Source organism: Chroicocephalus ridibundus, chromosome 10 (assembly GCF_963924245.1).
Source record: "Chroicocephalus ridibundus chromosome 10, bChrRid1.1, whole genome shotgun sequence".
In the NCBI taxonomy this organism is placed as follows: domain Eukaryota; kingdom Metazoa; phylum Chordata; class Aves; order Charadriiformes; family Laridae; genus Chroicocephalus; species Chroicocephalus ridibundus.
The window spans coordinates 16,997,548-17,013,346 of record NC_086293.1 but is presented as its reverse complement, the minus strand read 5'-3'; the positions used below and the strand labels follow the sequence as shown (position 1 = coordinate 17,013,346).

Genomic DNA, 15,799 nt, shown 5'->3' with positions numbered 1-15,799 from the left:
TGGCTAGTATTTGCTGTGCAAATCATCTTTTAATACGTTTTAAAATAGATTGCAGCAGAAAGGGCCATTACAGTTAACATGGAGCTGGTCTACAGAATTTATTTAAGCATCAGAGTTAATCTGGGCTACAGAAAAGTGAGGAATGTTTGTCATGGTGTGGCTCTTGCTATATGTAACACTGGAAACTGTATTATCTGAGGTTTCTATAACAAAATGCTTCCTGAGGATTTTCCGGCAGCCTGAGAAGAGGCTGTATTAGTGAACGCAGAGTGCCTGGGGTTGCAAACTGAAGTTGGCATTGTTCTTATCTACTTCCTTGCTCCTCGTCACTAAATAGGGCCGCAGTACCTGGCATATTTTCATACAATCATAGGAAAGTTGAGATTGCAAGAGTCCTCTGGACATCGTCTGGTCCACTCTTCTGTTGCGAACAGGTTATCCAAGGCCTGGTCAAGCCAAGCATTGAATAGCTCCAGCAAAGGAAAGTCCACCATTTCTCTGGGCAACCTGTTCCGATATTTAATTGTTCTCACAGTTAATATTTTTTTCTTGTATCCAGACAGAACTTCTGAAGCAACTTGTACCCTGTTGCCTCTTGCCCTGACACTGTCTCTTGTGAAGACAGTACCTCCATCTTCTCTTTTTTATCTTTTGTTTATTGGAAGACTGTGATTACATCCCACCTGAGCCTTCTCTTCTTTAGGCTGAACAAACCCAACTCCTTCTCATTTCTTAGTAAGTTTTCCAACCTTCTAATCAATTGTTGTCCCTCTGCTGGACCCTGTCCAGTTTTTTTAATGTGTCTCTTGAACTGGCCAGTCTTTCAGCTGGTCACAGGCTCTGTACATAGTGGCACTTCCTTCGGGTGTATCTACCTGTATTCTCAGTTTTGTGTCATCTGCAGCCTTGGCGAGGATGCATTTACTCCCATCACACAGATCATTTTAAAAGATATTGAATAGGATTGAATCCAGTGTCAACGCCCAAGGAACTCTGTCTGTGACTGATTGCCAGTTTGATGTTGAGCCATTACCACCCTTTGAGCACAGCAGGTTAGCCAGTTGGCCAGCAATCTCATAGTCTGCTCTCTTAGCACCCTTGCGTGCATCCTGTCAAGTCCCATAGGCCTGTCCATGTCCAATTTGTATGGTATTTTGTTGCTAACTTGCTAAGCATGTGGTCAGTGCAGGCAGCATCAGCAAGCAGCAATTGGATGTGAGAAGAAGGGTTCTCAGGATCCTTGATTTGATGTTAATCAGCGTGCCAAAATTCTGAGGTATGCGGTCTCAGGCAGCTTCACATCATAGGTAGGCATCATTGTGGTCTCAAGAACTCTTGAGTCCTGTGGGCCGTGCTTGAACCCTGGGTCGTCTACCTCAATGAATTGCCAAGGAGCCGTGTAGACAAGCTGGCAAGAAACCAGGCAGGGTTATGAAACCTCGCATGGTAGTTAGCTTCCTGGAAGAGCATTGATATCAAACTGTTCCCATTGAGTGCTTTGATTTCAATAAATGGAAATTCAGCACTAATGTTTTGTTACAATTGACCTGAATAGCTGTGTATTTTAATCATTATAAATTGTAATACTGTATTCTCTCTGTATAAATGAGAATTTAAAAGGTCATACCCATTTCTGATTCCTCTGATTAAAATGATTCATCTGCTAGCTAGGTTGCCGAAATCTTTTTAATGTTTCCAAATTCAAAAGGTGATTTCAATACTTTGTGTAAAATTAATAAACATTAGTTTGATTTCCAAATCATCAACTGGATGTATTTTGTGCAGTTTTATCTATTTACCTTTAACACTTGAAAACTTTGTGTCGCTATTGGTGTTTTCTCTGTAAAATTCTCTTCAAGAATTTACAGTATTTGGTGATGTCTAAGATATATTTTCCTGTATTCCTTGTATTCCTTATTCTGCTTTAGATCACTATGACATCAATTCTTGCAGAAATTTGACTTGCATTAAAGACATATTTGATAGCTAAGTAAAGAAGGAAGAGTTTGCAATGTTTGCTAGATACTGTGTATTTTATTAACACATGGCAATGACATTGGCTTGTAATTTGGGTGTAAAAATGTTATACGATCTTCAGCATAAACAGATAGGGGCATCTATTGCATTCTCATCCTAATGCAGAATTCTTCACAGATTTACTTACATTTATTAGCCTCCATTCTCCTATTCCTTCTCCTCGGAAAAGGATAGTTTAAATTACTCTTCTAATCTTAACAATATCGTTTTTTCCCCTGGTACAGGTAGTTTATAGTAGGTATCCACAATAATTTCATATTCCAGTATTTAAAGTAGCTGTCTTCCAGCACTTCTGAGCATCTTCAGCTCCCCCTTTGAAGTGTTTCTCATAAACAAAATTATACACATCAACCTGTTCCCAGGATCTGTGGGAAAAGGATAATAGACCACCATGATTTGCTGTAGAATTTTTTTATTGTGTGCTGCTCATGATTATTGTTCTGCGGGATCACGGTCCTGTGTATAGTTATAAAGGGAGAAGTTGCTTGATTTCACTGGAGGTGAGAGTGAACTACAGATTACCATAATGAGTTTTTCTTAATGTATTAATATTTTTCTGTAGTGGGTCTTAAATTAAATGGTCTGTTTTGTTATGGCTGGATAGTTCTCTCATCATCCGGACATCCTGATTTATATGAACTTTTTATCTCTTGCTTCCCTAATTGCCCAATTATATCCTTACACCTCTCATACTGGAGACATATTTTTAGAATGCACAAAATGTACTCCCAGTCCCACCGCTGTCGGCAGGAGCTGACGGGAGGGTCAGGACTTCACTTCAGCGCATCAGCTACGGGAGTTGTCATTTCATCCTGAACCTCATCTACCAACGAGTCTTCACTAATAATATTTGTTCTTAGTTTTTAAGTCCTTTTTTGATCATTTTGTACCTTTTGGCTAGAATTGACTTACTTGATTTTCTTTAATGCTGTAATGCCCCTCAGTTCTTTTCCTTGACAGACTTTTTTGTGAATTCACTGTTTTTCTTTCTTCTGAGTACTGATAAAGTTGACACCCGTGTAGCTTCTCCCCGTCTGTCCCTTCCCACTTCAGTTCCTGCATCCTTTCACTTTCATTGTGGAAAATCATCGGTGAATCGTTATCATTGTTCTTAGAAGATGCAGATTCATCCTTCCTTTTTCATTCCCGTTAAGAGTTCTCGTACCTCAGGTCCTACCCGGAGACTGTCTTGCGGATTCGCACTGAGCAGCTGAGCTGGGTGTTCCCTGTTGGAATGGCTTTCCCGGACCACCCGGCAAAAGAATGAAACCTGCTGGTACAGGTGAAAAAATGCCTGCAGTCTCACGCCACAAAATAACCATCCTCTGCAGTTTTATGCAGTTGCATGCTGTTTGTAGGCATACGTTTAATCATGGTTTCACCAACCATGATTAATATGTTGTTAAATCTATTTAGTGAGGTTTAAAACTGTGGGTTTTCCTTTTTTCCTTTCTTTCCATTTTCAGGCTGTGTTATGTTTTTGTTTGTTTGTTTATGCTTTCTTCACCCCACTATTTGGCTGTTTTCTCTACATCATCCACTGTTTTCTGCTGGTTTTCTGCCCCACCTTTTTCCTTGTTCACTCTCCATCTGTGCTTAACTTAACTCTTCCATGTGTTTTCTCTCTGTTTTCTGCATACCTGTTCTCATTCACGCGTAGGAGCAGTCCGTGGGTATTCACACACCATGTCAGTCCCAGTGCTACTTCTTGGGCTATTTTGCTTCCTCAGTTAAGCCCCTTGAATTGTAGCGTTTCTGGACCAGTGCTTATTCTCTTAAAGGAGTGTTGGCTTCTGGGCAGCGCTTTCCACACTCAACTCTTCTGCCTACTCCTGAGCAGATTCGTCCCGCTTAATTCTGGATGCCTAATGAAGGTGTCTAATTTATGCGCACGGTCATCCTTGACTACTGCTGTGGTCAGCGGGAAGGGAGGGGATGCTTCAAAAAGTGCTTTGGAGCAGAAAGGACCAAACTGATCCCAAAAGTATCCCTGATTGCCAAGGGAGCTTTGGATGACTGTACTCCTGACTTGGATGTCTCAAATTCGTAATAGCCACCTCTGTTTGAAGTCTACAACTTGTACATGTGTTTTCGATTCTGATCTCCTTCTAACATGATGGATTTTCAGGGTTTTCCCTAAAATCATCAATGCACCCATGTATAGCACTATGGAAACAATTTAAGAGAATTGAACTTGCGTGCTTAAATAAAACCCCAAAACACATATTCAGCCTAGTGAGTTTGTGGGGAAAAGAAAATTCTCTCCACCTCCGGTCCTTGTAAAATGAAGTTTTTTTTCATCTGCCCCCGTTCCTGTGCTCTGACTAATGCGTCTTGTGCATTGAACTGATGAACTGATCTTTCTGCTGCCACTTTCCTCCCTCTACTGGAATATTGATGTACTCACGACACAGTGGGAAAATATTTTACTAGCGGAAGAAGGTTTACTAAAGGACAGCCTGAGGCCCAGGCTGCAGAATTACATCTTGAGTGGGAATAAAGGGGGGGTGAGGAAAAAAGCTGTGAAAAAGGGAGGGGGGTGGAAAAAAAAAAATGCAACAACCAGTTTGAAAGAGGAAAAAAAAAAAAAAAGAGCAAGAAAGGGGATAATCAAAGTTGTATGAAATAGCGGCGGTGTGCGCTTTACCTGTTTGGCTGGTTGGGTTTTTTTTGTTTGTTTTTTTTCCCCGCTTTTAAAGTGAGCGCCTCGATGAGTTCGAAACCGAGAAGTTGATATATCGGCTTTTAAAAAAACAGTTGGCTAATCGATGTCATTTTGCCAAATTAAGCCATTTTACTTGTGTGTAATTTGACATACATCAGTAAAGTTGCTCCAATCGCTCCCGGCGGCGTCCCCCCCCCCCCGCCCGAGGCCGCCGTTCGGCGGCCCCGGACGGGGAGGGGTTGAGGGGGGGGGGACGCCGCCGCCACCGTCGCCTTTAAGGAGGCGCCGGTTTTAAGGTGGACCGGCGAGGAGGGGGCGGGACGCGCAAACCCGGCTCCACCCCGCCGCGTCGCGTCGTTGATCCGCCCCCACCACCCCCACCCCCACCCCCCCTTTCCCGGGGCAGCGGGTGCCAGGCGGGGTTGTGATGCGGCCGTTGTTTTTGTAGGGTCGCGGTTTAGCCTTCCCCCCACTCCTTCCCTCCTCTTCCTCATTCCGCGGCTTTGTTCGCGCAAACGCGGTGCAGAGGAAGGCAGAGCTCACCCCCTCCTCCCCCCCCCAGTACAATAATGGGCACCCGGCTCCTGCCCCCCGGGCCGCCGCAGAGGTGAGTCGATGCCGCCCGGAGGGGGCTGGGTGTGAGGGGGGGTGGGGGAAGGAAAGGAGCGAGCGGGTTGACAGCGGCGCGGAGCTTCCTTAAAACCCCGGCGCCACCTTAAAACCCCGGCGCCACCTTAAGCGCCCGATGACTTTTTCTCGTTACATTATAGCAGCGGAAAGAATGTCGGCGCGGGCCGCGTGTGACGTCAGGAGGGAGCAGCGCAGCGCGGCGGCGGCCAGGCAGCGGCAGCGGCAGCAGCGGCGGCCCCGCCACGGCGAAGGAGGCGGAGGCGGAGGAGGCGGGAGCGGCGCCGGCCCCGCCGCCACCGCAGCGGCAATGGCGGCCGTCGGGGAGCGCAGGTCCCTGCCCAGCCCCGAGGCGATGCTGGGGCAGCCCTGGAGCCACTGGGTCGATGCTGCTAAACTTCACGGGAACGACGGTGAGCGGCCTCCCCCCTCCCCCCCCCCCCCCCAACCGCCTCTACCGGCCCGGCCCCCGCTCCCCGCCGGGCTGGGGGTGCCCCGGGCGCGGCCCCGCCGCCGGACAGACCGCGGGGCGCCGGTACGACACGGTAGGAGGGCGCCGCGGGTCCCGGGCCCGGGGAGGCGGTTGGGTCCGTGTCCCCCCCACCCCCCGCGCCTCCGCCTCCAGTGTCGCGGCCGAGTTCGTTGTCCGGTACGCGGTTCCCGGGGGCGCGGGAGCGGCGCGGAGCGGGCAGCGCCTGCCCCAGTTCCTGTAATCCGGGACACGGTGCGGGGAGGTCTGAGCCAGTCCCCGGAGGCCGGCACCTCCTGCCCTCCATTCAGCCCGGGCTCGGGGCGGGGGGAGCCCCCGCTTCAGGTGAGGTGGCCCCCGCCGCTGACAGCGTCCCCCCCGACCCCCGGGGACGGGACGGCGGATCGGTGACTCTCCGAAGCTGTTATTTAGGAGCGCATATCCCTGATGTGCTGGTTTATTCCCGTGGGGGAACGGGCTACAGGTCAGCCCCACTCTGTGACTCCTGCAGGGTCTGAGATCTTGTGGCTTTTTGGTTTTAGGAACAGCATTAGAAGAAAGTTTCAAAGAATACGGAAGAAACCGAGAAGCGATGCGACTTTGCCGAGAAGGTGAGTGCGATTCATTCTTGGAGAAAAGTTTCCCTGCTCGTAACTAGTTACGAGAGGATGTGCATGGGAAGGAGAAAGGAAACTACAATCCTGTCACATTGGATTTGGGACTTGCGGCCTGTCAGTGAGTGGTGTTATTAGCATTATTATTAAATCAATGTATAATCTCAAAACTACGAGGTAAGGCATAGGTTACTTATTGTCTTTACTGTGTTTCTAGTAGGATTTTTTTTTCTTTAAGACTATAAATAGTCCTGAGGAAGCTGTGTGACCAGCACCGATAATATCTTCTCTTGAGCTAAAATATGATTCTTAATGTAATCCATGTCAGTATTTGAACACTCATCCCTATCTCTGATATACCTATATGTTATGTTTATTTCTTAGTGTACTGCTAAATGACAGTGACCTTTCACCTGTGATTAGCAAAAGCCCATTAATGGCCCAGTTCGTTTGAAGAGTAACAATGCTACTTGAAGTTGTAAGCAGATGATGAATGAAAGCTATAGATTGTTGGTAACTTTGTAACAAGGAGTGGAAAAAAACCCCACAGTGATGACTCTCATTTGTGATGTTCAGTTTCTTCTGTTTGTTTTTCCAGTTTAACAATTGTTTTATAGCAGAGAAATGTTTTAAAACTTGCCTAATGTTGTTGGTGCTAGCTTGCTTCTGTCGGACTTTATGAGAAGTGTGCCGTAGAATAGGCCTCACTGTTTTAAATTCTAGATCGGTTAGACCCGAATAATTTATTTGATGCTGTTAGAAGTGGAAGACTGAGTTTGTAAACTTGGTTTACAATCGCAGAAGGCCGGACTCGCCAGGGACCTTAGGAGATTATCTGATTCAGCGTTTCTCAACTTGTGAGCTACAAACCTCAAATGAAACCTAAAGCAAGGTGATGCAGGCTAGTAAGATTGGGAGGCAGTGATCCATGTTGAGGTTCAATCGAAATGTCTGTTTATTGTAGAATTCCTAGTGTTGCTAAAATTTTGGAAAAAATCAATCTCTAGGACCAGAGTCGGTGTTCGCTGACCTGTAAGAGAGATGCAATAGACAGCTGTGCTGCGACATTCAGAATCACGTGTGCCATTTTGCCATCTTCTAAGTGTATGTCTAAGTTCTTAGGCATTTGAAAAATCACTTTATTACTTCATTGCTGAGTTCCAATCTGATAGTTGTGTTGGATATTTATTTTTCTGAATAGGCAAATCATTCAAGTGCTAAAACAGCATTTGTAACAATAAGCATACACATTATCCTAGTAAAGATTTTACTAATAAGGATTTTCAAACATTCTTTCTTATTTCTACCTCTTAAAATACAAGCATCTAAGATTTCCAGATTTTAAAGATTAGCTGGCAGGGTGAAGAATAATTTTTTTTTTTCTCCCCTCTGGAGAGAGATCATGCAACTGTTTTTGCATAGGCTGACCACTGAGACACAGCTTCTCTGCACTGACTCCAATCATGTGAATGATTTATAGGGTTGTGAGTTGAAAGTTCATAAAACACTTTGAGAATTAAAAGTGAAACCTGGTAGCTCTGTCAGGCTTCCAGAAGTCTATTTATTTTGTTTGCTTTATGACATATGGATGAGACACTGACTTGGCATATACCTGTAGCTGGTCTGTAGGGAGCTTGGCCTACTGCAAAAATAAAGAAAAAGTAGTATTAATTAAGTTTGCACTTAAAGAACTAGGGGAGCGGGAAAACATGCCAGCATATATGTGTGTTGTGTTATTAAATGAGACTTGGAGAATACTGTAACTGATACCTTTTCCCAGGAAGAATTTTGCATTCAAAATTGAGGAACAAACATTTATTAAATAATTGGATTGTCTAAACCATGGATCTTAAAGGTGAACCAAAGGTACGCATTTTGTCAAATCAACTCTAACCTCAAGATTTTTGTCGTGGTACCACACAGTATTTTAAATACAGCTAACAACAGAACTCGTGTAAGAAAGTTATTTCTCTACAGATTGTGAGTTAACTCAGAGGCCCAACTTCACAAAAGGATTTCAAGGTTATTTAGGCTAATTTAACCTTGCATTGCAACTCTTCCAGTTTGCATAAAAGAATTAAATATTCATGGCTTGGAGAGGGAGTGAAAGAGGGAACATGACTTTACAGTCCACTTATTAGAATTGGGTTCAAAACCAAGAACTATTTTCTTTGTTTAACAATTGTCAGCTTTCAGGTCAGGCCCCCACCTGCCTGCATACCCACTGGGGTATGGGTTGTAGTTGTTTCCTTCCCCACATGCCATTTCTCTGTGTCTTCTAGAGGGAATAGCTTCATCGTCAGCCTGCCTGGTGGCAAGAGGTGGATTTCAGGCTTGCAGGCAGCAGAGTCTGGGTCTCCTGAATGCAGAGCGAGCGTTCCCATTGTCATAATGCTGTATTAAAAAGGGGCTTAACATTACCAGCTCCTCCTTTTGTTATGCTTTAAAGGGAAAGAGTGATGCCTGTTATTCTTTTAAAGGAGTAAAGGACATAAATATGTAATTCCAGGACAACATTTGCAAGCTTTGGAGAGAGGCAGGATTTCAGACACACCTTTGTCACTGGCATTTCCTATTTGCTGATCAGGCAGCTCCTCTCTCCGCGCGCTGGTGGTTGTGAAGCCTGATGAGTCCTTAATACCTGTCAGTGATGCTAGTTCCATGTAGGGATCAGGAAACTAAAATTAGTTCGTAGTCTCAAACACTTTTCTTCTGTATCTAACCCTCCTTGACGTAACCAAGCTCACATCGAAGTAAGAACTAGAAATTGAATCTGGGCTTCCCAAACGCCCAATGTTTGTCTCTCATGCTTCCCTGTTTCTTTTTCACTGTTCTTATAAGCTGTCTAGTCTGCTAATCCGTAATATGCAATCATTCCTGCTGGGATCCTGGCAGACCTTCACCAAAGCAAGAAACTTGCTGTATGCTTTCCTACATGTTGCTTTTTGAGGCAGTAACGGTCCACGCTGAGCTTTCATGGAGAAATTAGAGTTGCAGAAATAAGGTACAGGCCCAATGGACCCGGCTCGCTTTTGGTACGGAAAATCCTCAACAGATGGAAATGAGAAAGGAGCATCCTTCATCATGGGAAAATTTTACTTTAAAGTACCCTTTATAATTTACTGTGACTTTGTACACTGAAGTCTTCTTTTGAAGAGCAATCCTATCAATGTAAGAGCGTGTTAGAAGCAATTGTATTTCAGTTATTTTCATATGTAGTTCACATGACCGAATATTTTAGCTCATGCAGTCACTTAATTACTCACTGCTTGTGAACCAGCTAAAGGTGTGATTCCTCTGCCACACAGATCTTGCTTTGATGAAGCAAGTATAGCACATTGCATTGTAATCTATAAATGCATTCTAAAACAGCGACGTAGAAAATCTAGCTTCCTTCATGCATTTTTCTTATACTTTAAAATGAAACTTTGCCAAAGTGCGTCTTTTAAACTTATTTTGTGTGATGCTGGGTGCGTCATCAGATACAGCCAACGTGTTCACATATACTCAGTTCATCTCGGAGATGCAGCACACCTCAAAAGGAGGTTGATGTGTCTGTAGCATCTGACACTTTTTCATTTCAAGAAAATGATTCTTAGTGTCAAACTTTGTAATTTGCGCTTGAAACGTTTTTGGCGAACAAGTTCATTTTTTCAGGAGATTCTTGCTAACCTGTGTGAATTCAGTTTTCTTTTAAAAAATTTTTCTAGCCCATTATTGTTGTGAAGATGATGTCTAAATAGAGCTGTGTTTGTAAGCATAGAGTTCATTCATGGTAACTCTGACAGGCTTCAACAGGGTGAACTTTTGCTTCTAGCAAAATTGGGCAGCAGGTTGGCTCATTCCGCTCTGTGGAAGGGTAGAGAAGCCCTGAGTAGAAACGACGATGCCTAAAGCTGTTCATTGGGACTGGGGGCTTGACCCTCCTTCACCGCCCCCTCAAGAAACTCTAATTCTCCCCACAGTAAATTTCCAGTTGCTACCAGTTATCTTGCATGTTGTTTTAAATAAAACAAAAACCCCAAACCACCCCCCCAAGGCAGTAGTGGAGTGACAGAGGCAAACAACCTGTCTGCTCTTAACAAAGATCGTCGTTACTTGCAGTGACACTTGTTAGTGTATGCAACCCTTTTGAAGTGGGTGGGGTGAAAGTCTGTTAGATTCTTATATTGACTCATGAAATAATTTTGAAATATGTATAACAATAAAAATGCAAAGCAAACTATAGCATCTCAGAATGGAAAATAAAAGCGTGGAGAATAGACGAGAGATTTGGTTAGACAGCTTAAAATTGTTTGAGTGTTTGGTTTTAATAGTGCATTTGGTGCGTGCCAAAACCATTGAGTGTCTTTACTAGAGCTTGAGCGTGTCATTCTTTCAGTTACAGATGCAGCCCCCCCTTTTTTTTATTTTTTAACATCCTTTGAGAGGCGAATCCCTTGGTGCTGCCTATTTCAAAAGCTTCACTAGCACTGTCACCATACTTATAGCTAACTGGCAACAAAGGATAGGAGGACAGAACATTTGTAACTTGGGTCTTGAGCTTGATTTGATCAGTTGTCATTGATCAAGATTATTGAATCTCGGCTAAAAAGAGGTCTTTGCCACCCTTACAGCATCCACAGTCTGCCAGTGATTTATTTGGTTTGTACGTGGGGCTTCTGAGAATCCCAGGGAAGTTTCTGATTGCACCCTGTACGTAACTGAGCTGTTTTCTGTGAGGTGGTCCTCTCGATGGTCATGGAGGGAGATGCCGAGAAGGCAGTTACTTTATCGTAGGGTGAGGTTAGTTGAGTGATGGTCACTGAGATACATTAGATGTGCTCGGAGGTATTACAGGTCAGAATTGATGCTGGCTGTATGGTGATGTAGCATGGTACCAGTCTTATGGTTTTTAGACTATACTGGTCTTAATAAAGCAAGTGTTGAATTTTCTGTGGAAATGCAGATTGTCAGTTTTTCATAGGCACCTTCAGAAGACATTCAGCAAGACTTTGTGAAGATAGGAATCTGCCAGGAGAGCGGGTGGGAGCAAATTCTGTTCAGCATCATGTCACCTGATAACAGTTGAACTCCTGGTCTTGGACAGGTAATATGTCCTGGGGAGGGAGGCAGGAAAAGAGAGACTCCATGAACCTCTAGGGCGCTCAGCAGAAGCTTTGAGATTTCGTTATGTTAGGAAGTTACCGGAGCTGTGAGGGTACCAACAGCTACGAAATGAACCCTTGTTCTTCTTGAGCCCGTGCCGGGCAGGATGAGCAGTGAAATCCAGGACCAGGCCAGGAAAGCTCAGTAGAAGCATCTTTATCACATAGACCCAAGGTCTAGAATTTTCCCAGCAGCAGGTTCAATAAATAATTAAAGCATTGGTGAAACTTTTGTTCCAATATTAAGTTGTAAATACAAGTAAGAGACAGCATCTTATTTCAAATTTAAATTTGTTTTTATTCAGTCTTGGGAGGTGCTCAGTTGAGTTGATTTTTGTTGTGTTAAATCATGTTAAAGATGCTTAGAGGGCTCTATAGTCCTTGACTGCCTGCAAATACACTGTGAGAATTTTTAATAGATTGAAATAAATATTTTAAGGTAGCAGTACAAAGTGCCATGCTTCTTTTTTGACATTCTGCATAGCTATTTGCAGTCTGTAATCAGATAAATCTCCTCTTCATTTCATTGCATTTTAATTGACTATTTACACAAGGCGTTTTAAGAATTTGTGGACTTGTTATCGTAAAACAATTACAAGGAGATTTTAGAAGTGCATTGAACTGTTTAAGAAAATTGTAGAGATTTTATGAGATAGCTTGGAAAAACATGCAGTTTGAAAGGATGCTACTTTTGAGATTATCTGCAGTGACTGGCCCTCGTTTTCTTGTTATTTTTTCCCTTATCCAAGTTCTGTTTACAATATTTAATTATTTCTGGCGAGATGAGTCACATGTTATAAATAGAATATTGTGATGTTAGGCTGCAAGTTAGAACTGTGTCATCTTTTATGCTTTAAAGATACTTTGCAGGTTTTAGGTATTACCACAGTGTTAGTGTGATATTGCAAGGCCTCAGGGACTTCCACTGGAACTGCAGCCACAAAACTGCCTCAATCTATCTATAATATGTGAGGAAGCAGGATTTTTTTTTTTTTTTTCATAAGAACCTTTGAAATTGTTGCCTATACACACATATAACAGTTAGGAATTCACTGTTTTCTAATGCTTCTTAAGTGGTATGTATGATTAGTTAGGTTATCCCTATGCAGAACAGGTGACGTCTTGATAATACTCGATTAAATATTGCTTTTCCTATAGTTTCTGTTCTATATTTAACAACAAATGCTCAGTAAGAGAAGAACAATGTGACAAATATTGTGTAGAAATATGACTTTCATATGAGTTGATAACACTATCATCTAAGTAGAGCAGGAAAGACAAAAAGGCTTAGTGAAGGGTACTTTTAAATAAATTGGGTTAAGAGGATGCAGATTACTCTCTCTGAGGTAACTCTTTTAAAAGCTATTTCTTCCATTGCAATGGCTCTATAAAAGAACATGCACACAGTTCTTACACCTTTTCTGACTATGCCTACTCTACAACTGTAACTACCAAAGGCCCACTGGGGATACGTGTGATCTCTTGTCACTTACAAGACAGAAAAGATTTCACGTTTCACAAATCATGTTAATATTTGATTTGTCATTAAGTATTCTAAATACTCTATAAGATGCTTAAAAATTGTTTCTCTTCCCTTTTAATGCACACAGATCACCACTGCTGTGGAAGTTGCCCGTATGTGTGACACTCAGCATTATTTCCTAGATATTCTTTCAGTGTAGGTGACAGCACAGAGATGAACACAGCTTTGTACTTAGACTTTAAGTTTTTAGCAGCAAGCATTTAAAATCTGGCAAAGGGAATTCAAAGTATAACGGATAAGAGTAGCACAACTGTAAAAGCAGTTGTCACGGAAGGCAATGAATTTATTGTAATCGGTGTTCCTGTTGCTAGAAGGCTTTGCACGCTCAGAAGTTCTCCCTGCCTGTGCAGGCTGTGTGCAGCTGTGAACCAGCACCGGTGGCCCAGTGGCTCTCAAACTGATTCTCGTGGCAAGTCAGATACTCACGGTAACCCCAGATACTATAGGGTATGACTTCATCAAAGTAAACTCCACGCACAGCTGCTCGCACATCACTTGGAGTCATGATGGCTAGCTTTGGCAATGGTCGCTGTGACAGCAAATATTCTAGGTTATCGGCTCAAGTAGATTATAAATACTCAAATGCTCAGTTATTTGTCTGTAAACGCTGCTTGCCAGCCCTGGTGGAATAAGCTGTTGTGGTAACCTGTATTCCCATGAGAAAGATAATTTATTTACAAGCTCGCCCTCGCCTTGATTTTGACTTTTGATAGCTTTAGCATAGCCCATGGCCAAACTTCTTTGATAATAAAAGGGATAATTGATTATGCCTCCCTTCTCTGCCACTGGGATAGTAACAGCCAGAAAACTTACACAGTGTTCTCGATCTGCTTTTCAGTGACTAAGCAGGACTTGCATCTTCCATCAACTGCTTGTAGTGTAATAGGAAATGCCGTGTTTTCAACTGTCACTGAAAAAATGTATACAAAGCAGCTGAAAATCCAATAGGGAGCAGCTCTGAGGTTGTAAGTCCGTGATGTGTGTTTTTGTTCTGAAATCTAGAGCTCTCACAGTTTTGTCTGCAAGAAAGTTTGTTGGACAATTTCCCACTGATGTGGTGGCCTGAAAGTCCTATAGCAGCTTGCGTTAAAATGAAGCATAGAAGCTCAGAGTTAAATTTGAAAAGCAAATAATACACTGAATACACAGTAAATTGGATGTTTGTTTTCCCTTAACATCAAATTCTGTTGTATTTTGCCCTTCATAAATTCAGTGTTCTGTCTACAGGTTTTTTTCACCGACTGCATAAACAACGTAGTAGATGTTGTCAGTGGGAAAACTGGAGTTCTGCCAGTTTATTAAGTGGTATCTGGGGATGTGAGGTCTTGTCGTGAGCCACTGAAGTCAACGAGGGTTTTGCTTGTGGCAGGAGGGAGGACGCAGGACCCGGTCGTGGGGCTCGACGGGCAAGAGTTTGCATGTGCGAGACAGCCGCGTTCAGTACAAGCGTGTGATCAGCCAGCAGGGTAGTACTTCTCTATGCAAACATTTTAATTGTCAGTCCCTAGATATTGTAGCCATTGCTTTGTCAAGGTGTATATAGCCTAAATGACACCCTCTGGCTATTGTTTCAGGCTAAAATACAGAAGAAAATCTGTATCAGTTTACACCTAGGGTGTGGTTCTACAATCTTTCTTTTTTTTTTTTAACTTCCTCCCAGTAATGCTGGATTAAGCATTACTCCTCCATCTCTGCTGAGTGCAACATTTGTGAAATAGGGGTTGCATTCTAACTTTAAAGTTGCTTTCCAAAACAAGGTGATGGTTGTTTAAAGAAGATAGTGAATTTTCCGGCACATGTTTGTGTCTGGTAATCCTAGAATCCATTGGGCCGTGTTTACTTACGTATCTTTTCAGAGTGAACCTGATCTGATATTTACATGGCTACCTACGTGATTGTATGGTATAGATCTTGTATCTTCGTTGTCTTTAAGAGCATTAGAGATGTATCAGTGAATAACTGCAGTGTAAATCAGGATCTGTTATAATGTGTAAGTGTATTTTGAAAAGTAAACACCAAGTAAGAATTAGTTTATAGTATTTATTGCACGGTTGATTTTTTTAAAATTTATTTTCAGTAATCAGCTATGTTGGAAAACTAGGTGATAGAAATGAAAAGTTTCTTTGACTGAAATTCCCGAGGTGGTTCCTGGTAACTTCGTGAAGTGGAGAGAATACCGCTTGTATCTGGGTTACTCTGCTGAGGAAGAGTTACGGCACCATTTATTTTTATCTCTTATTGGAAAGCTGTTGCAAATGATGCCAAAAGGAGAAAGAGGCATCATCTGTACACTATACGTAAATGTGAACCGTACCAAATATTCTTATCCCTTCAGAACAAATCTATAGCAGTGTGGAATATCCAGAGGCCTCAAACTCTGCAAAGATTTGGGTTAACTGGCTATACTTTTTGATGGGTATGTCAAAGGAGCAAAAAGCGTTGCCAGTAGTCGAGACAGTGTGGGTGCTGGAGTATTGAGACAGTCATGTAAAATAATTTGGAAAGCAGTTTTCAAAATAATCAACTTTGCCAGGAATTTTCCCAGGAAGTGTTAAAATTGTCTATTTCACTCCTGTTCAATTAGAACGGGTCTAGAATCCTGTTCAATTAGAATGGGTCTAGAAATGTATTAAAGGAGTTTAACTTGCCTCTGACAACTAGAAGGCTTTGCTGGACTTTGGTTTGTAAGGAATATAA

The 15,799-nt window shown here is 42.8% G+C and overlaps 1 protein-coding gene across 6 annotated transcripts in view; it reads left to right on the top strand.

Moving 5' to 3' along the window:
- ATXN7 (ataxin 7) overlaps positions 1-15,799 on the top strand; it is an 88,828-nt gene that overhangs the window by 20,113 nt on the left and 52,916 nt on the right. For 4 of the 6 annotated variants that reach the window (XM_063347717.1, XM_063347721.1, XM_063347716.1 and 1 more), the window contains exons 3-4: positions 5,473-5,742; positions 6,341-6,409. In XM_063347717.1, the coding sequence (XP_063203787.1) occupies positions 5,484-5,742; positions 6,341-6,409 (328 nt within the window). In that variant the 5' untranslated portion in view covers positions 5,473-5,483. Of the gene's footprint in view, positions 1-5,198; positions 5,310-5,472; positions 5,743-6,340; positions 6,410-15,799 lie in introns of those variants that run through there. The other 2 variants (XM_063347719.1, XM_063347723.1) reach the window with 2 other exon arrangements.